Source organism: Phallusia mammillata, chromosome 4, assembly GCF_965637545.1.
Source record: "Phallusia mammillata chromosome 4, kaPhaMamm4.hap1.1, whole genome shotgun sequence".
Lineage (NCBI taxonomy): Eukaryota > Metazoa > Chordata > Ascidiacea > Phlebobranchia > Ascidiidae > Phallusia > Phallusia mammillata.
In genome coordinates this window covers 13,520,730-13,540,556 of record NC_137255.1, presented here as the reverse complement: position 1 = coordinate 13,540,556, position 19,827 = coordinate 13,520,730, and the positions used below count along the sequence as shown (strand labels likewise).

The window sequence follows — 19,827 nt, the reverse complement described above, 5'->3', positions numbered from 1 at the left end:
CTCAAACTGGGGTCCGTGAGGCAATTTTGGGGGCACCGCGAAAAGTTTGAAGTATTTCTATTATCTTATTTGGCGTCAGTTTGTGCCACTGAATAAGTTTAAATCAAAGTAGAATTGAGAATCGATTGTTTCGATTGCTAAACAATAGCCTTTATTGCATAACAACTAACAAACATGCAATTGTTCGCGCACAATCGTAATGTTTGTTTTGTTTGTGATGTCACATGCTGTCTTTGGATCATTGTTATGCGCACTTTTGCATAACTGGCTAAAATCCTGCAATCAACTTTCGTTTTTCTCTAATAAACATTTAGGCTCAAGGACCGCGAGCCCTCGCAATAATGGCAAAGTTTGACAACCACTGTTTTAAACGAACGTCTTCGGTAAACAATTACTAAACATTTTCTTTTTAAGTGTAGACTTTAACGTAAAAAATTGAAGCTTTTCTCCTGCCTTTTCATTCTCCGTTATTTTAAAGACAGCGTCTAAATCTAAAACATATACTCGGCGTGTGCGTTCCGTATCTATTTTAAAACAGGAGTAACTGATTGCACGGTTTCACATTATAAAATGTGACTGTCTCCTTGTGCAATGAGTTTTACGCTGACTTTTTAGAGAGTAATATTACCTATTTCAGTAAGCTACAAACGAAGTAATAGCTTCCCTGTGATCGCAGATGAGCGATTAAGTAATTTCTTTTCAGCTGGGGAAAGCTAGAGCATTTGTACTGTTACATCACCACCATAACGCAAGCTATTTCCGTGTCATTCTTAATTCCAGTAACCCAAATAAGTTTGGCACTGCACAAACTGCACATAAAGGAAAAAATTGGAACTGGGTCATGGACTTTTTGTATTGATATCTGGCATGATAAAATAGTTGCTATGCACCTAAGTGCTGCTGATCATAAATTTGTTTTAGGAAACTATCTTTAAACCTAGTTTTAAAAAGCAGTCTCCAAATGATACTTTTTTGGTTGCTATGCAGAAATTAAGAACCACTGCTATAACTTCAGAAAAAAACAAGTTTCAACCAAATTTGTCTAAAATTCAATTCAAGACAAAACAAAGTATGTACAAATAGTATACAGCCAGAATTTGAAAACGTTTGATAATCTGGCATAACAGACAGCGCCCAATTTTACAGTTTTTAGACAACTGGTAATGGTTTTAGCAGTTGTTCTATTTACACTTATCTCACCATGAATGGGACTTGGTATGTTTTGGCCAAAAACGTATGCAGTCTGTTATGTACAAGTAACTTCCAACCGAAACACCTTTTAACACAAACTTTCTGGTTTAAACAACTGGGTTTAAAACAATCTGTGAAGTATGAAGAAAGACAAGCAGTTTCTTGCTATAAAATCGTACTCTTTGGGCACATCCCAAAGCAATGTACTATCAGGTATCCGATGGTTCTTTTTCCTTGACAGTTTTTGTGACAGCAGCCGCTGTAACTGCAGCACCATTTTCCAAACCAGTGAAAATAATCTTAAACCTGTTGTACACCTTGTCAGATTTATCCATGATTTTTTGACTGGCTCTGTATCTGCGAATCTTTTTTACTGTTGTAACTAATGATTGGCATTTCTTCAAAAGGTCTGCAGTGATTTGAACCTGTTCGATAAGGTCTAGTACTGAGAGAGCTTTATCAATGTCGGGATTTTCAACAGTCAATGCAGATTTCAAAACTTTTTCATACATTTCCAGCTCCTGTTGTGGCAGTAAATTAGGCCCTGTAGTTGCTTTTTCAGCTGAAGGTTTACGTGACTTACTTTGTTTGGTAGCAATTTTAGGGCTTTCGTCGTCACTTTCTATTTCCATTTGCCTGATTTTCGTCACTTTTTTGGTCTCCTTTTTTTTGGGCTTGTGTTCAGGTTTAACTTCAGATTTTCGTTTGCGGTCATCTTTTGATTTCTTTCTTTCCTTGTGTTTTGTGGAATCACTCTTTGATTTTTTCTTTTCATTTTTAGTTTGTTGTTGAGAAATGTCCTTTTGTTGCCGATCTACCTCCTTTTCAATGGCTTTCATCTTTTTTGTTTCTTCTTCCAACCGTTTTTCAGCCTCTAATTTTTGCTTTTCTTTTCTCTCTGCATCTTTTCGTTTCCATGATGATACAACATCTTCTGTCTCACTATCAGAACTGCTTAAGTCACTTGAGTCAGACATTGGCTTTGAATCTTGCTTCTTTTTCTGTGTTCGTGGTTTTTTTTCATTGGATTTCTGCGATTCTTGCACAGACTTTTTTCTCTTTTTCTTCGGTGGTTGTTCAACTTCATGAGAAGAATCATTTTCTGAAGAACTCTTTGCACTTTTACTACCACCAGATGCCTTTGCGCCATCTTTTTTTACTGTAAAGTCATCATCATCACTTGTATCCACTTCAGGTGAACTTTCTTCATCATAGTCTTCTTCAGCAGGGCTGCTGTCAGACTCAGAAACTGGGGCAGGTGGGTCATTTATTGACTTCTGATTTTGTGGCTCTTCATCTGATATAGCATCACTACCAGCCTCCTCCCCTTGCTCTTCTAAATTAGATCCTCGGCCTCTGAACATCACTGTTGGATCATTTTCAATTTCCCATAATCCTGCATTGTAAAAAGGTCTTTGACGAGGCTGGCCAAACTTTTTTTTGTATTCCTCATAAGGGTAGATTTCAGTTGCTGCCAAAAATCCAGTTTCGTGAGTACCAAAAAAGAAAATTGGGTATTTTTTGGATGGAGGTTTCACGGCACCTTCCGGAAGATCATCAATGCGAGCAGGCCAATGTGGGTAACCCTTCATTTTTGCAAAAATTAGGTCCCCTGCATTGTACTGTGCTGGGCGATTTGATGGTTTCTTGGGCATTTTAAACACAATACCACAACTAGTTCAATGTCCAGATTTTCCTACAAGAAAACATGTTAAACATACATGTATAAAACTTAAACAAGCAACTTTTTAACTAACAAGTAGAACGCTGGCAAGGTTTCAAAATTGCAGCAATTATGATTAAGAATCAACCACAAAAATTCACCATTGCATTTTACTATACACATTAAAGTAACTAAACTAAAGCTTACAAAAGAAAAAAAACAAAATGAAAACGTTCCCGCGCTCTCAGTCTCAGCAAGCAAAAGCACTAGCAATAGTAAAGTGAGAATGGCGCTATTGATCCCATGAGCGCAACATATTGTACTGGGTTAAAAAACTTATTTTGCCTTTTCGAAGTGTCGTTTTAAACAATTATCTGAACCAAATAACGGTGCTATTTTGTCATAACTATAAAACTACGATACTTGAAATAATGTGTAAGAGGGGAACAGAACAAAACAGGTATGTAATTTCAAAGCGTATGGTACCGTATATATATCGTTTACAATACAATAATGGCTCTCAACCTCTTACTGATCACGTAGGACCATGGAGATATTCTTATTTACTATGCCAGCATATTTCTCAAACCTGATGGTCATGGGCGCCGTCACGTTTGGGCAAGAGGGGGACAAAATTTTCTGCCAGGATTGCAATGAGCATGCAGGTGTAGCAATGTGTATTTTATATTTTGCTACGCAGGTAATTTTAAAAGATATCGTAAAGCTTTGTGAACTTGAAGCTAGGATTTATGTCAGGGCTTTAACTTGGTTAACTGCAGCTACATGGAACTTACCTTTACAGTAGTAAGCCTGACTAATCTAGGGGCAAATTACTGAACATTGTCCCGTGCCTGTGGAAACAATCATACCTATTCATAATTTTTGGCCACATGAGTAATGGTGTGTACAGAAATGGAAGCATAGTAAACGCCACTATCTTGTTGCATTCGAGTTTCTTTTGTAAAGAAAAAACGGGTTAAAACTACCTTTGATTTTGTAACTATACTATATCAACGTTTTTCAGCACAAATACTCACTTTGTGTGATCAACTTTGAAATAGTTTGCTCTTACATAAAAAATATATATTTTGTGTGTGAAAATTTCACATGAAGCAAAGTTGCCATTTATCCCTACAAAATTGGAGTTTGCTCTTTTTAACCAGATTCCTAACCTCACGCTAATATTGCTGTCCAAATTAACAATTAAAATGTTGTTTATTGTAAACAAACTACAGTGATAAATAATACAAATAATAAATACTGCGTTCCTACAATTTCTTTTCAGACATTATGAACAACTAAATAGTGCAATGGTACAAAACAATTATAATATTAAAATAACTGCATACAAAGTCTTTGGCAAAAAATGTTCCAATAGCCATAAAAATAAGCAAAAGGCAGCAATTTTACTTGAAAACAGTGTTATGGCTGGTGATAGAAATGTCGTCCACTGTTTGTTACTTTTTCACATTCTTTTTAATTATTTCAATGTTTTGCACTCTGGATAGTGGAGTGAACAAGTATATTGTGTGTAATACTTCTACCACTAAGCAAAGCATATGGTGCATGAAGTTAACAGTACTGGTGAACCAATTCTACCAAGGTAACAAAATCAGGATCCCCCTTGATGCCAAACATATAAAGTAAAAAGTGCATTTGAGCATAAAAGAATGAAATATTTGAGGTCACTAGCACCAGCTACAAAGACTAAAGTCAAATACTGTGATATGTGCCATCATACTTTTGTGCTGGCTTCATTACCTTTTTGTGAAGTAGGTTTTTTGTTGATAAACACTGCTGCAGAATAAACCAGGCTTGCCAGAACACTAAAAACACACCAAATTTAGTAGCGATACAAAACACAAAATGAGTAACCACAAAACATACCTTATTGTTATACCAACAAAATTTGGCCAAGAAAAGATGTAATCACCACCAAACACCATTCCGACATATGTGACAGAAATGTTTTTTAAACAACCTACCACAGTGGTCGTAAGTGCAGAATTATAAGCAGTGCACATAGTTACAGAATACATAAGGACAACCCTGCAAATAAATGTATAGTATAAGACAGTGGTCTTCAACCTTTTTTAAAAACGACCCAAATTTAAAAGAAGATTAAATTATTTACATGCGACCCCATTTTTTCCGATAGGGAGAAAATTGTTTTAAGTAATGCCAAAACTGAAACTATTTTTATGTAAATATGCCCACTAAGGTTTTTTTCTAAATATTAGCATTCAGTGCACATTATTACGCTCAAATGTTAGAACCTGAAAGTTTCATTTAATTTGGCCTATCTAATTTGCGGTAAAGCTCACCAGTTTGCAGAAATCAGGAAATTTATGCAATTTTTCTTGTACCCGCTGTATTATTTTGGACACAATGTGTCATTCATGGGGCTCTATCGTGTAACTATGGGTAGGACAACTTGTGTTTTATATAGATTATTGCATCACAATGACTAGATTGTGACGCGGCCTACCAAGCTATACTGCAAAACATGAGCAAAGGTTGTGAACCAGAACAAAAACGTATCATTTTTTGGTAATAAATGGCAATAAATTGAATTTATAGGCTATAGCTACCCCAGAAAAAGTTTAGGCGACCCACTTTGGGTCGCGACCAACAGGTTGAAGACCACTGGTATAAGATATGGGATCCATTTTCACTAATATGTGCAATGAAAAAAATTCTACACAATAAATATGGACACCTGGATCCTGGTATCTATATTTTATTGTAATATACCAGATTTCAAAAAAATACCTCTTTGTTTTTTTTTAAACACCAATTCCATATACTGTACTTAAAATTTGTTTACGTATATTTGTATTTTTTACAAAAGCATGCTAAATTTACCACTTGTTATTTGGAAACCACTAAATAAAGAAAATCCTGAGGATACTTACCCCATTACACTAGAAACAAAAAATTGGAATAAAAAGCTCATGTCATTCCATTGCTCAAAATTTTTCACTCTCTCCACATCACCCGTCGAAGCACAAAGAACCATTCCAGGAATGATCATAAACAAACAATTGTAATACAGAATGCCATACTTTCCCAATTCCTAAAAATTGAGAACATGATAGCATTCAGTGTCACTGAAAAATTCAGTTAGGGTAGACAACACTTACATTTGCATTTAGGTGTTTTTTTGTGAAAACATTATTTGCAGCAGTACATACATCATTTGCGAGAATAAGAACATACCCAACAAGCTCAAATGCCAAGTCATTGCTAAAAAAGATATAATTTTTCATAAACAAGCTGTGTTTTCAAATCTCCCTATACATACCTAGCAGCAATAACAGACCCCGCAGTCATGGTTAAAATTGAGACTACAATAAGCTTGGATGGAGCCTTCCTTCAAAAGTAAAAAATATATGATAATTTTTAATACAACATGTTATAATTGGCAAACACTTTTGACTACTTACTTAAAAATATATATTTCCAATAACATAGTCATCAAAATGCTAAATCTTCTCAACACAGTAAACATTGGCAGGCTAAGCTTTTTAGTTCCACCTAACCCAAATACTAGGTTGCCTAGGTATAGTAAAGGCAAAGGAAAAATCTGAAAATAAATCATTATTTCCAAAAATTCGCAAATAAATTATTTTACAGAAAGCCATAAGTTGTTTTGTAAAAAAACATTTACAAGTTCATGTTTAAATAAATGTGTATTTTTTATTTAATAAAAATCATTTGTTATTAACTTACTTTTCTTGGGATTGTGCTACTCATGTCTGGGAATGATACAAATCCACCAACTTTTAGGATTTGCATAATTATCACTGCTGCTACCATTTGCCCAACACCAAGAAATTGAGCAGAAGGAAACCTAACAAAAAATAATGCAGCATTAACAAACTTTATGTGCAAATCACTGAAATTATATAAATGTGAGCTAGTCGGTAAGTGATGCCAAAAAAACACCACAACTCTTGTAGTGACACAAAGGAGAAAATGCCAAAAACCAACATTAAAAACCTGATGGTAAGGGAAAAATGTTCAAACGGATATTTTGTCTATTTCTTAATAAATAGAAAAATTAATTGAAGACAAACAGGATTTCATTTAGAAATGTACAAATTTTCTTCTCTGTTTTTAGTGTTGATTTCATGCTTCATTGTTTTTCTGATTTAAAGTGTTACACAAACTACTGGTGTAATTCAATTTGGCACGGACGTTTTCTTTAGGCACATATTTTAATGCCTACATAATTCATTTGCTTCTTACCCATAGTTTGTCAGTACACTTTTGTTGGCCATTACAATCAAAACCGATGAAAATGCATAAAACAAGGCAGCAAGCACCCTCTTCGTTGGGCTTGATGTTAAACTTTCGTCCGTCATTGCGCAAAACTTCAAAAACTATAGGCAGTTGTTTCTCACCACCAGAAAAATAATCATTCTAAACAACAAAAAACAAGAAATTTGGGATCTGCATTATAACCCATTACTTGTTATCACAAATGTTTACTTGGAATTTGGAAATATACATGTCTTTATTTACATAAGCAAATGACCTATAACAAAAAAACAATGGTAATCTTGATAATTTTTTTATAACTGCAAAACATTCTCAGAAAATCCTATTTCTCGAATTATTAATATTTCTTCCGAGTTTTGTTTCCTAAAACACAACCACCTGCAGAGTTGCAGCATAAAGTAATCGATGATCGCATCGCACGGTCGGCGACTGGGCGTTCATTCAGGCGTGCGCCGGTGACAAGACGCCGCAACAAACATCTTAAAAGGTTGATAATATTTTTGTGGTGCCACGCATGTACTTCGCCTCAGGGTTGGACTTGGATACCGAGTCTTATTGAGTCTCAAGTCAAGTCATTAGGGGTTCGAGTCCCAAGTCAAGTCAACAGTTGTCCGAGTCTCTAGTCCAGGGCTACTCAATTAGTTTTGTGAAAGGTCCAGAAAAAAGGTAAAAATACCGAAGGTCCGAACACTTCTATCAGCAATGCAAATGCAACATGTCTTCGCCTAGTTTGGTTGTAGGTATTGGGGAAATTCGTTCTCCAAGATGAACGCATTTGTTCAAGCCGAATGTTTCCGACAGCAAAACAAAAGCTTGAATTGGGCACTATAAACATTAATTACTCCTCGCGAGAGTATTGGCACAACGACATACAAAATACAGTTTATCTAGTGGTTTCAAAATATACTCGCGTGCCAACCTTTGGTACTTTTTCCAAACCATGTCTTAAACGTCTTAACGGCACGGGCTCAATCCGAATATTTGGCCAATATGTAGAACCCTATTAAATGGTTAGAAAAAAATGTCGTCAAGTGCCAGTAAACTTATTTATTATACTCCAGAAACATTTTATTCTGTTTATGCGACACAAGATACAAATAGTTTGCAAGGGGCACTGGAGTACTTTGTGTAACGTCAAAAACTTATTTTTGTTGAAGTTACGTCGGTTGTAAAATGTATTTCCAACTGAAAACAAGACGTAATTAACTGAACAGACATCGGTTGAAACGCAACATAGGCTAAACGGCACGCTCACTAACGTTTTAGTGTTATGTGGCGCAATAACTTTCTGAAATAAAAATAATTATATTTTTTTCGTTAATGAAGTCCATGGGCCAACATTAAACAATGCAAGGGGTTTATACCCGCTTTTAGATGTTGTTATGTAGGTTTGCATTACCGATTCCTAAGCCGTGTTTAATGTCCGTTTGCAAAGCACTGCAACGACACAAACTTAATTCAAGATGACCTAAGTTTGGGCGTCAACAATACACGATCAGCTATGTTTGAAACGTGAATTGGTTTTACTTTTATTTCCTGCGTAACAAGTTCTTTAAAAACTAAATCGTTGTTAAAATTACTGACTCGGCAAATCGTCCTTTCGGTATGTGCATACGTTATTAGACGCACAGCAAACGTCCCAACCAAGAAATGTGTCAAGTGACTACCTATAATGTGACAGAAACTACAGGCTAAAACACAGAAAAGGTATTGGTATATAGTCGCATACCGCCGAAGTATCGTACGGGTACATGTATACTGCACATGGTATAGGTATCGGCGCTATTGATCAAAAGTCGCACCCCAGGCATTTTTTAAAACTCTACGCCTATGGCAAGGAGGCTTTAAATTTTGTCAAAAAAACGAACAATTTACTTAGTGGGTTGTGTAACTTTACTAATGGTAATCTTTACATAAGTTAGAATAAAGGCCAAGAAGAATCAATAGAAACAAATTTAATTGCGTGATAAATCCTAAGGTTTACCATCTCATCTAAATGTGCAAAAGCTCGCGTGCCATTTTCAAATGCTCTGCGTGCCACTTTTGGCACGCGTGCCACGTGTTGGACACCCCTGATGTAAGGTAATGATTCAAAATTCAGTTTATTACGTCATAGATACAATTGTGAGCAAACAATCGCCGTTTCGTTAACAGTGTGGTGAAATAATTATGGAGCATTTTGTCGTCACAAAGTTGCACAATCTGACCTTTAAAGATTTTGGAAATACTTAAGACTCCTCGCAGTACTCCGAGAATCGCTCTGCCTACTCAAGTGAACTGTCTCTCACATAGCAACAATCAAGAAATTAACACACAATAGAGTGTATTTTGCCGCAATCAAAAGACCGTCGAGGTGCACATCCAACGCCCCAAAGGTCCAGATATGGACCCTGGTCCGCCATTTGAGTAGCCCTGTCCTAGTGAAATGATGTTCGAGTCTCAAGTCAAGTCATTAGGGGTTCGAGTCAAGGCAAGTCCTAAAAAGTTTTTTAAACTAACCAGTGGTGGAATTCAAATTTTTTGTCAGCCGGTTCTACGACAAAACTAGCCGGTTCTGTTACAAAAAATCCAATTGACAGTCACCAGTAATGCTAACCGGTTCGCTGATCTCATAATTTCGTAAGACGGTTCTGTAGAACCGGTGCGAACCGACTGAACCCCACCACTGTAACTAACACTCATTAAACAGCGTGAACAAGAACGTGTGGCGCTGTCTCCTCCTCTGTATCGGGAATAGTCCTTCGAACGGGCGCAAGGGGTGTCCAGGTCTATGACGATTGGTGGTTCACCTGGTTGTGGAGCCCAAAAGCCGATAGTGGGCGCTGCTTGACACAACGTGATTCAACCCAGATGGCGACGATCAACTCTCTGGTGGAAACGTAGAGCCTTCCTCGCGATCAACACTTCGTCTCTTCCTTGCAGGTGGTCCAAGTTGGTGCTCAGAATCGTATTCTTGTAAACTACTTCTCTGGAATCGTTCGCGCACTACTCGAATCAGGTCGTGTGAAGTTGCTTTGAGAAACTCGTCTACACCAATTGCGTTATTCAGTGAACACTTCAAATAGTATTCGTCAAAACTCTGTTCGTCGTTGTCCCACGCGAAGGTGAGCGTGCAAGCGTCAAGGAACGCCAGCGACCGATTTCTCTGCGAACAACTTCAGACAACGGTCCTGGCCGACTTGAACTGGCCGCTGCTATCGGATCGGTTTGAGTGCTGCTGTCAGCGATGACTCGTAGAACACGAAATAGTTTAGATCTTGCAGAAATTCTTGCTGTTCTTCTTAATTGCACTGCAGCATTAACTTGAGCCATCCTATGTTTTAATTCAGCTGAAACATAATGCAAGGTTATCCCTTAATTCACTATTTTATTCTGAGTATAGTTACACAACATTTATCGTTTCACAATTCCAAACCTTTTTGATTTCAAGGCGGAAAACAGCGCTTTTTATAATCCCACAATGCAACAGTAAACTTCTTCTCTCGCACACAATTACGTTTGTTAATGTTACTTTTACTGGGCAAAGTCCACATTAGCCTTTTTTAGTTGCCAGAATCTTCTCGAAAACAGGCACATAAGCGTCAGTGGTACCGGACATGTATAACTGCGAAATACAAGTCAAAATGTTCCGAAAATAGAATATGACTTTACCCATACAAGCAAAACATATACCTGAAAATGTGTGAAACATCCGTTTTATAAATTATTTTACGTTTGTTCTTCATTTAGCTGCAAGCGCTGCTTTAATGCAGCGTGCAAAAATGCCGGGTACGATCCGTGTGAAATGTTCGCTTATGACTATTTGCGTTTATTATTTATATTAGCTGAAAACGCTGCTTTAATGCAGCGTTCCAAAGTACATCGTGTAATCGGTGTGAAAAAAAGCATTTTGTCTGCGTGGTCTGCTACAAACGTCAACCTTTGGAGTTTTTGAAAACCCAAAATTCCAATTTTTACCGATGCGCTCAATGATACTATACAAGTATCATTGATGCGCTAGGCTAGAGCGTTTGTGGAGTAATGTAAGCGCCTAAAAGCTAATGCTTGGTCTTGACATGTACTGCAATCGCTTAAACCAGGGGTTCACAACTTTTTCGCTGTTACGGCCACATCGCAAACGGCGGTTAATTGCCTGCTTGTTTTTTGTTTCAAAATTACCGATGTAAAGAAACAGGTTTATATGATATATATCAATGGCGCCTGAAAAGCCTTAATTTCCAACTTGATGCACAGATCGAACTGTCTGACAAACGGTTTATGCGCAATTTTGCGGAACTAGCTAAAATCCTGCAATCAATTTCGCGAGCCGTCGAAATAATGACTAAGTTTTGAAACAAACATGGAAAAGTTATGCCTTAAACCAAGCTGCACCTGCAACGTCAGACGCCCGCGAGCGTTAAGTTAAAATTACGCAAATAATCACGCAGTAAACTGCTGCTGTTGTTTGGTTGAAGGTAGCAAGTTTTGTTGGTGGAACACCGGGTCAAGTCTCATGGTGCGACGAGTCAAAGTCAATTCTTTTCACAGCTGAGACTCCAATCAAGTCTTTAAAAAGGTGACTAGAGTGTCCCCATCACTGCTTCGCCTGCTGACTTTTTTAAGGTTTTAGGAGTAGCGAGTATGGTCACTTACATAAAGCATTACATTTGCACACTGTATCTTTTCCGATTATCGAATCGTTTCGATAGCAAGTGTCAAATTATCCAAATAAAGATAATGAATAATTTTATTCTATCGGCATTAATTTTCTTGGGATCTTGGAATGACGAAAATTCGCAAGGAAGCATATTGGTTAAGAGGGAAAATATATCAACAAATATACTTGGACACTTAACAGTAAGACTTGGCATACTCCAATGCATTTATTTAGAAACAAATTTGTATTAACATGGGACAAAACAAAACATTGCGAAACTGATATGCATAATTATTCAGGAACAAGCCTACTAAGGTTTAGAGGACTAGCAGTTTTGAAGTAATTTTAGAAATCTCAAAGGAACTTTGCAACGCATGAATTTTATATTTTTGTGAATTTCACAGTAACTCTCTTAAACGAACATACAAAGCAAGGGAACATGAGGGTCACAAATCACAAGTTAATGAAATCGTTGCTCAAATGGCACCAAGTGAAATATTAGCTACAGGTATGAGCTCATAGCTAAGTGCTTCAAATATTGCCTTCAAAATACACAAGACTTAACCAAGTTGGTGACACAAACATGTGTAAATCATAATTCATCTCTTGGTAAAGCATTTGGATCAACCTGTGTACAAGCACAAGGGGTGGCAAACTCATATTTGTATGCACATCTAGATGGTTCATCCACCGAGAGCAGTTTATGTTCCATACCACAACGAATTACAACCTGCATGTAAGTGGAAATTAAAGGTCACAAACACCCTTACCATCACATACAAGCTGCAACAGTAAATGTGAAAAAATGAATTTAAAACATTTAATGAGAAACACACCTCTGTTGATCTTGCTGGACCATTCCAACATGTTATTCCATTTTCATACATCATCTTTGCATAAATGTTTTCTGGTGGTCCAGACCAAGAACCCCATCGCCTTAAATTTAATCATTAACTTCGTTAAAACTGTAGTTGTTCCTTTTAATATCTCAAAACATATCATGCAAAAATACATAGTAGAAAACTAGAAGGCTAACACTACCTTACCCAAGCACAGTTTCTGATCCACCATTTTTCGGACTTTGTGTTGCTTTGTCATAAGGGCAAAGTTTGTATTTGTATCTGATACACAAAAATACAATGGTTAACTAACGTATTTTAATGAAACTTTCGCAAAAACTCACTCCATGGTCAATAGTTCAAAGCATTGAAACTGCAAAGCCTGGTAACCTTCATCAGGACCAAAGTCCAACTCCAGAGCTTTGTTCAAAGATCTGCATAAAATGTCAGTTAGAATTCTCCCACAAACCTCATTTACCATTCTTTTTAAACAATTCATACTCCACTTCATTTTCCAAGTTTTTCTTTTTAGTTTGTGCTTCCTGAAACTTGGAACGTGCTTCATTAGCCTGATTAACCAAATTCTGTGTAATTTCATCATATGGCTCTCCACTATTAGAAGTATCAGTCTCCTAAAAGTATGTTTAAAATGGTCAGGAAAGGCACTCAACTTTGTTTGGAGTAACAGGATAAAAAGCCATGCATCATCCCATTTGTCTGTTACTACAATGGGGCAACCACATAGGATTGTTTAGGTCAGTGGTTCCCAACCTTTTTTGTTACATTCCTCCCTTTGCACATTTTCGAACTATTCATTCCTCCCCGTAAGACGAAAAACAAATACAACATAAAAAATGAAGTAATTTGAAATAGACGTAATAATTAGGTATGTCCATTTTAGAATCCTTTACAACCGGATCCAAATTATAACGGACATTCCTAATGTATTTTCAAAAATGTTCTGTAACATTTCAAATGTAATTTTTTTACAGTTTTTATGAAATTCCTCCCCTGAACTCATAAAATTCCTCCCTAGGCAGGAATTCCTCCCCGGTTGGGAACCACTCGTTTAGGTACATTGGCAAACTTAATTTGCCATTGTTGTGGAAAGAGAACAAGTGATTGTTAAAAAAACTTTATTATCAAACAAAAATAGAAAATGCCACAATGAATTAAATGTCTTGTATGTAATAATTTAACTAGGCAATCTAGAAATTAACTTAGATGGGTCTATAATAATATTACAACATGTTTGCTGTAATTGATTAAGCATCCCATAAACATAATAAGACCCTATTGGACCTCTTTGATTTATATCCCACTGCCTAAAGATACAAACACTTGTTATGTTTAGTTGTGTCAGTAAAAACAAGAAAAAGCGTAAACTTGTTAGAATAAAATAAAACTTTTCATTCTCACTGCTTCACCTTTCTTAGTACTGGTGGTTCATGATACTCTCCATCTTCATCATATTCATGCTCATCATCATACTCTTCATCACTATCCTCATCCTCCTCATCCTGATCCTGATCTTCTTCCTCAGGCTCCTCCAACAATTCTCTGTCTGCTTCCCTCTCCTGCTCTGATCCATCCTGAATCTGATCTTCCTGTAAATAAACTCATAACTGCCACAAAATTACAATATTTAGAAAAACAGTCCATTGTCTTCTTTGACGAAAAAGGATTCGTTTTATAAATCATGTTGGGTGTACAAGCAACAAATTGCAAACCAATTATGGTTTATTAGCCTACAATCATTGCAAACAAATACCTGCTATTTTATACAAGGTGAAAAGTTAAGTGTGTCTGGTAAACTTACTAATGGCTTGAGACTTTTTTAAATGGGCTTCAGCACTGATTTCACCCCCTACTTCTGGTACAATTTTAGATTTGCATGTTTTGTTTAGATTCTGTTTGGTTTAATTCAAATATTTAACAATTATTTGTAAATTGGTGTTTAATTCAAGCTAGTTAATTACACTTGTACTTACTGCAGGTGCTTCCTGTTCCTCCATGGGTGGTGGAATATTGGTTCTGAAAGTTTCATTTATTGCACCCCAAACAGTATCCATAAAAACTGCCATGTCAACACTGCCAGCTTGTAGGATTGTCTGTTTAAAATATGGAAAACATACGAAATCATCATTAAAAGAAAATAAACAAATTCACTGCAAGTCCTTGATCTTGTTATGTGTTAGACCAGAAGTGGGACTATTTTTTAACAACCTCTCAAAAACAAAACAAAAACAGAATAACTTTGAATATGTATTTTTTTATCACCCACCAAAGCTTCTTCCTCAGTAAATATTCCATCTGATGTGTCAGGGTCCAGTTCAGGATGAGACAGAAGCTCAGGAATGGTTAAACTGAAAAATTAAAAGAACACTTCTCACATTTTGTCAAACATTCAAATTCTTGTACATGTACAGTAAGTGAACAAAATATACTTGCAAAATAAGTAAAAATTAAAAAAAACAAAACAATACCTGCCATCTTTATCCACATCCATCTCAGAAAATGCTTCCGCACCTTTTCTTAAATTTTCCTCATGTGCAATCTTTTGTTGTTTTTCTTCCGCAATGCGCTTGTGCTCATCAATTGCAGCAGTTTCTTGAATTTCAATCGCTTCTTTTTCAGTTTTTAAAGTATCTTCCAAAAGTTGGATTTGGGCTAACTCCTGCTGCAATTCCTTGACCTTTTCCTGTACAAAAAAGTACAACCCAACCTGAAAACCTAGGTAATTTTGTACAATTGTTTTAAAAAATTAGAAAAGTAGGTCCTTAATACATTAAACCATCATGGCACAATAAGTGTTTTCAAATTCTCCAAACAAAAATAATAACCTTCCACAAATTTCTTGAAATCTTAAAATGCAATACCTGGCGCTCAAGTTTCTTAGCCTGTCCAGTTTTAGCATACTCCTGGCGTAAAGCAAAACCTTTACTTGATTCCTCCATTTTCTTTTTGTTTTCTTCAAGTGCAGCTCGTCTTAGCTCCATACAAGTATCTGTTAAGTGATGGAGGAGTTTATTTTGTGGCACAAAACTTTACCTTGTGGTATAACAATAATGTACTTACTGGCACAGGCTGTTGGAGTTTTCCATTCATCGGTGCCATCACAACAATCACATATTCCATCATTTACTCGGGAAGATGGAATGTTTTGCGGACGATAACCTGATGTATACATTCTTTGTGTAAATTCCCAAATTTAACAACTCAAATCATCTATACAGCATGTCTTAAAGCAGGGGTGCCCAACCTTTTTTGACTCGAGATCGACTTTTGAGGTAGTTTAACTCTCGAGATCGACTTTTGAGGTAGTTCAACTCTCGAGATCTACCATTCCAATACAAATTAGCAAAGACATGGCGAGTACCAGAACAAAGTAACAATTACTACTGCAACTATTACTTTTGTATTGTAACAAAGCGCCTATACTTATGAACTTATTAACATATCTTATGATTAATTCACAAAATAAAGTCATCTATGTACAGCAACGCGTTACAAAGCAACTATTTTAAATAAGTTTCTGCAGCCCTCGCGATCGACTTGAAATTAGTCCGAGATCGACCAGTCGATCGCGATCGACGGGTTGGGCACCCCTGTCTTAAAGCATTAAAATTACTTTAACACATTTCCCATAAAAGTAAAGTATATACCTGCATTTGTGCAATGAAACGAACCATTGGGACAAGCAGATGTTCCAGGCTCATCTGAACCATCATTGCAGTCACAATAATCATCATTTACAAATTGAAACTGTATAGTTTGGCTTCCATCAAAGCATGTGAATTCTTTTGCTGGGTCGTATAAAACTTTTTCTGCAAAAGAGTAAAACAAGGCATAACCACAAGCTTGTTTTTTATCGTGGAATATAATTTAAATTCTAAACAGAAAAGTACTGTGGTTAAATATGTTTAACCCATGCTTTTATAATTTTTGTAAATCTCAACATACTGGTTAGAGACACTCCCCTTGGACGATCAACCTGGACCATTTGTGATGCATCGTATAAATCAATGTGCAATATAAAAGTGAGGAAAAGATATTTACAAATCATGACTGTTAAACAGGATTAAATTCAAGAATCCTATTTCCTAACAAAATGAGTAATAGATCAATTAATACCATGAAAATAATGAAAAAAAATATGTGCAAAAAGGCTTAGAGTTTAAACAAGTCACAAACTGCAAAAATTAAGTGTTTATCCTAATGTATTTGGAATTTAAAAAAAATATTTACCATTTTTTTGATTGAATCATTTCATAAAAAATCATTTTTAGGGGTTTGCCAAAGGCATTTTAAAACTTAGTGAAATAAACTTTGTTAGGCCTGATTTAGATCACAGAGATTACCAAAGAATCTGTTTGCCTCTCTATCGCTTTGCATTATCTGTTTGGTTTTGATTTCGCATTCTTTAATTCGTTGAGGTAAAGTGTATGCGAGTAAAATTTGCACATTTTGTCCAAACCATAGTGTTCATAAAATACTGACTGCAAAAAAGTAACCTTAGCTCGGGCAACTTTGGTTCTTACTTGTTAATCACGCCGGTATATCTTAAATGTCTAAACCAAAGGTGGGCAACCTTTTTGTATGCGCGGGCCAAAAAGTAGTATTATATTGCGGAGGCGGGCCGCAACGATGGTCATGCAATAACATAGCAGTGTAAGCAAAGTCAAATACACAATGATTTTGTCTTCGCACGTAACAATGCCTGTTCTTAGTAATAAACTAATAACTATAAAGTTTAACGTAATAACTCTTTGTTACAAAAATCGGATTTAACACATACATTCCGTCCGGCTGTTTGCTCGCGGGCCGTAGGTTGCCCACCCCTGGTCTATCAACTCCAAACCTGCGGTGGCCGGCGAAATCCAATTCTGACGTCACAACTCTTCTTCCGTTGTTTCGCCACACGATTCCCACGTGTACATTTTATTCAATGAAGCAGAACGTGTAAATGTACGTTGAGCTTGTTTTTTATGTCACGTGCTACAATATTAAACAATCAGTCCTGTGGGTTTACGGCATTCAGATTAAACAACGTCTGTGATTAACATTTTTATCTTTTACGAAAACTCAAGCAATTTTCGAACGCAACATTGCTTCAATCAAGTTTCACTCACATCCCAAGGCACATAGCAAACACGCGTGTCACCTCAGATGACTTTGATGCACATGGCAGTCCGTTTACTAGGAGAGTTCTTTCGTAAACCAAAGTTTTGTATGTAGACGTTAAAATAAGAATTGTTATCTTTAAAATAGGACAAGTAGGCTGAGTTTGTTTGTTTTGTTGTTTGCAATTAGGCTATCATGGCATCCGGAAGTGTCCTGCAAAGTAAACTTCGAGAAGATCTACTTACTTGTCCAATCTGCTGCTCGCAATACGTAGAGCCTAAAGTGTTAAAATGCCAACATTCATTTTGCTGCCGCTGTCTGAAAGGTAAAGTATAAAGATAATCATAGCATAGGCCTAGTCTTGTATTTAATCCGCTTTAATCTCGTTTTGCAGGGTGTTTAAAAGCGGGTGCAATGGGAAAGCGTTCAGTGAAATGTGCTGTGTGTCGTAAATCCACCACATTAACAAAGAAAGGTGTAAACGACATTCCCAGCAACTATGTTATTCTTGGATTGATGCAAATGTTGAAGGACCATAAAGTAGGTAAAACTTTCGATGTTGTTCATGTAAATTAGGTAGGCAACACATTTCACAACGACGTAAAATTTATAAAATAACCTTTTACAGTTACACAGTCCATGACTTGCAAGATGCGCCCGCATTTAGCCAAAAGTCAGAAAACAAAGATGCTGCTGTCAAATAATAGGCTAGGCTATGATAGGACTAAAATGATTTTTTTCGCCTTTTGAAAGTTGCATATTAATGCTTCTGAGAATGGTATAAACACGAGTCAAGTGAAGTTTGTGATTCAATATTGCCTTTAAATTGATTTTTCCGATTTTGTAATAACAGGATGCACCTGCGAAGAGTAGGCCTACTAAAAGTGAAAAACCTGTTAAAACCCAACAAAAAGCCAGCAAACCTGCCACTGCTGGTTTATCAAAAGTGGTACAGAAGGCTGTGAAAGCTGGAAAGACAAAGGATAGAAACGACAATAAACGGATGACAAAGCGAAAAGTTGAGTCGGACAGTGAAGATGATGATACTGAATCTGCAGAATCCGACAGTGAAACGAGTGTAAGCTAATGATAATTTAAATTATATAATCAAAGATCAGAGTGGTTGGGATTTTTGCCTTGTACAGGAAAGTTCAAGTCTAGACGAATTTACACCTGCTGACGACACAAGCACAGCTGAATCGGACATGACGTCATCTCTGAGTGATTCAGATGACGATGAGGACTCTTCAGATGACGAGGCTGATGACGACGCTGTACCCGATACGCCAACCATGAAAAGCTCACAAGGAATTAAAAAAGGGATGAAGGTAAAATCATAGCAGAAAGTATTTTAGAAGCCACAAAAGCAAAATACGCCAACGTCTCTTTCTAGATTTGTGTTTTCAACAAAAAAGGAAAACCTTTTCAAGGTACGGTTCGGGTACTTGAAAGAGTTAAACACAAGACGCCAGGTCAAGCAAGGGTTTATGCAGGGATCGAGCTGGTATGAAACAAAAGCGTGAAAGATATTGAAGCCGAGCTATTACCCGATGTATTTTAGGAAAAGGAGAATTCAAGGCTCAACACTCCAGACTTGGATGACATGGAAGACACCTACCTCTACAATTGGCTGATGGATTACGACTTTCCATGTGCTGTGGTGCGGGTCGACCAATGCTGCCCATCGAAACTTCTGTCGGATCTTCTTCCTGTACGAAAATAAATTTCAAACTTCACCCGGACTGCAAACCTAATTCAATGTTTCATTTTTTTCTTTTCTGTTTTTTTTTTTCAATAATAAAATCCACCGCAGCAAGAACTTTGTACCGTTAACTACAGCATTCGTTTTATGCAGCAATCCTATTTTAGAAAAATTCATTGCCTTGATGTCAAGAAAAATCTTTACTCCTTGTTATATCTAAAACGCTTTGTAGGAATAACACCTAGACGTTGGCAATTTCTTGTACACGTGTTTTCACTTTTCAATAACTCTCAACCTGTGCGGATAAAAAGCTTTCACATTGCAAATACAAAACTAATTTATCCATAAAATTAAATTTCAGGGGATTCTCCAAGATTACATACTTGTA

General features: G+C 36.6%; 4 protein-coding genes across 6 annotated transcripts; 1 reads left to right on the top strand and 3 right to left on the bottom strand.

Annotated features, from left to right (window-relative positions):
* Nucleotides 1-834: 834 nt before the first annotated feature.
* On the bottom strand, nucleotides 835-2,887 carry LOC145222090 (uncharacterized). The gene has a single exon (XM_080088109.1). The coding sequence runs from the start codon at nucleotides 2,844-2,846 to the stop codon at nucleotides 1,401-1,403; it is 1,446 nt and encodes a 481-aa protein (XP_079944235.1). The 5' UTR covers nucleotides 2,847-2,887; the 3' UTR covers nucleotides 835-1,400.
* Nucleotides 2,888-4,050: 1,163 nt separating this feature from the next.
* Nucleotides 4,051-7,588, bottom strand: LOC145222094 (solute carrier family 35 member D2-like protein). Of its 2 annotated transcripts, none has more exons than XM_080088114.1 (9): nucleotides 7,517-7,588; nucleotides 7,106-7,279; nucleotides 6,587-6,707; nucleotides 6,301-6,440; nucleotides 6,159-6,227; nucleotides 5,998-6,100; nucleotides 5,770-5,930; nucleotides 4,742-4,903; nucleotides 4,051-4,680 (listed from the first exon to the last, which is right to left on the bottom strand). In XM_080088114.1, exons 2-9 carry the CDS (start codon nucleotides 7,219-7,221, stop codon nucleotides 4,590-4,592), a joined length of 963 nt encoding a protein of 320 aa, XP_079944240.1. In that variant the 5' UTR covers nucleotides 7,222-7,279; nucleotides 7,517-7,588; the 3' UTR covers nucleotides 4,051-4,589. The 2 variants fall into 2 exon arrangements, with proteins under 2 accessions (XP_079944240.1, XP_079944239.1); XM_080088113.1 differs by lacking the exon at nucleotides 7,517-7,588 and adding an exon at nucleotides 7,349-7,410.
* Nucleotides 7,589-11,981: 4,393 nt separating this feature from the next.
* LOC145222088 (glucosidase 2 subunit beta-like) lies at nucleotides 11,982-16,736 on the bottom strand. Of its 2 annotated transcripts, XM_080088106.1 has the most exons (13): nucleotides 16,577-16,736; nucleotides 16,279-16,440; nucleotides 15,692-15,790; nucleotides 15,493-15,620; nucleotides 15,100-15,314; nucleotides 14,898-14,979; nucleotides 14,605-14,724; nucleotides 14,041-14,220; nucleotides 13,115-13,245; nucleotides 12,958-13,047; nucleotides 12,821-12,895; nucleotides 12,611-12,710; nucleotides 11,982-12,504 (listed from the first exon to the last, which is right to left on the bottom strand). In XM_080088106.1, the coding sequence occupies exons 1-13, from the start codon at nucleotides 16,677-16,679 to the stop codon at nucleotides 12,367-12,369; spliced, it is 1,623 nt and encodes a 540-aa protein (XP_079944232.1). In that variant the 5' UTR covers nucleotides 16,680-16,736; the 3' UTR covers nucleotides 11,982-12,366. The 2 variants fall into 2 exon arrangements, with proteins under 2 accessions (XP_079944232.1, XP_079944233.1); XM_080088107.1 differs by lacking the exon at nucleotides 14,041-14,220.
* Nucleotides 16,737-17,759: 1,023 nt separating this feature from the next.
* LOC145222096 (uncharacterized) lies at nucleotides 17,760-19,556 on the top strand. The gene is made up of 7 exons (XM_080088115.1): nucleotides 17,760-17,843; nucleotides 17,927-18,062; nucleotides 18,132-18,277; nucleotides 18,591-18,815; nucleotides 18,883-19,065; nucleotides 19,131-19,241; nucleotides 19,299-19,556. The coding sequence occupies exons 2-7, from the start codon at nucleotides 17,933-17,935 to the stop codon at nucleotides 19,458-19,460; spliced, it is 957 nt and encodes a 318-aa protein (XP_079944241.1). The 5' UTR covers nucleotides 17,760-17,843; nucleotides 17,927-17,932; the 3' UTR covers nucleotides 19,461-19,556.
* The last annotated feature ends 271 nt before the right edge of the window (nucleotides 19,557-19,827 follow it).

Bases quoted from the DNA above. Each gene is read 5' to 3' on its own strand.
- LOC145222090 (XM_080088109.1), bottom strand. From the start codon at position 2,846: ATGCCCAAGAAACCATCAAATCGCCCAGCACAGTACAATGCAGGGGAC.
- LOC145222094 (XM_080088114.1), bottom strand. From the start codon at position 7,221: ATGACGGACGAAAGTTTAACATCAAGCCCAACGAAGAGGGTGCTTGCT. The intron at 6,228-6,300 runs GTAAGTAGTCAA...TTACTTTTGAAG, and splicing joins TTGGAAATATATATTTTTAA to GAAGGCTCCATCCAAGCTTA. The intron at 6,101-6,158 runs GTATGTATAGGG...TATCTTTTTTAG, and splicing joins GGGTCTGTTATTGCTGCTAG to CAATGACTTGGCATTTGAGC.
- LOC145222088 (XM_080088106.1), bottom strand. From the start codon at position 16,679: ATGATTTGTAAATATCTTTTCCTCACTTTTATATTGCACATTGATTTA. The intron at 13,246-14,040 runs GTGAAGCAGTGA...ACATACTTTTAG, and splicing joins AACCACCAGTACTAAGAAAG to GAGACTGATACTTCTAATAG. The intron at 12,505-12,610 runs GTGTGTTTCTCA...ACTTACATGCAG, and splicing joins GTCCAGCAAGATCAACAGAG to GTTGTAATTCGTTGTGGTAT.
- LOC145222096 (XM_080088115.1), top strand. From the start codon at position 17,933: ATGGCATCCGGAAGTGTCCTGCAAAGTAAACTTCGAGAAGATCTACTT. The intron at 18,063-18,131 runs GTAAAGTATAAA...CTCGTTTTGCAG, and splicing joins TTGCTGCCGCTGTCTGAAAG to GGTGTTTAAAAGCGGGTGCA. The intron at 18,816-18,882 runs GTAAGCTAATGA...TGCCTTGTACAG, and splicing joins AATCCGACAGTGAAACGAGT to GAAAGTTCAAGTCTAGACGA.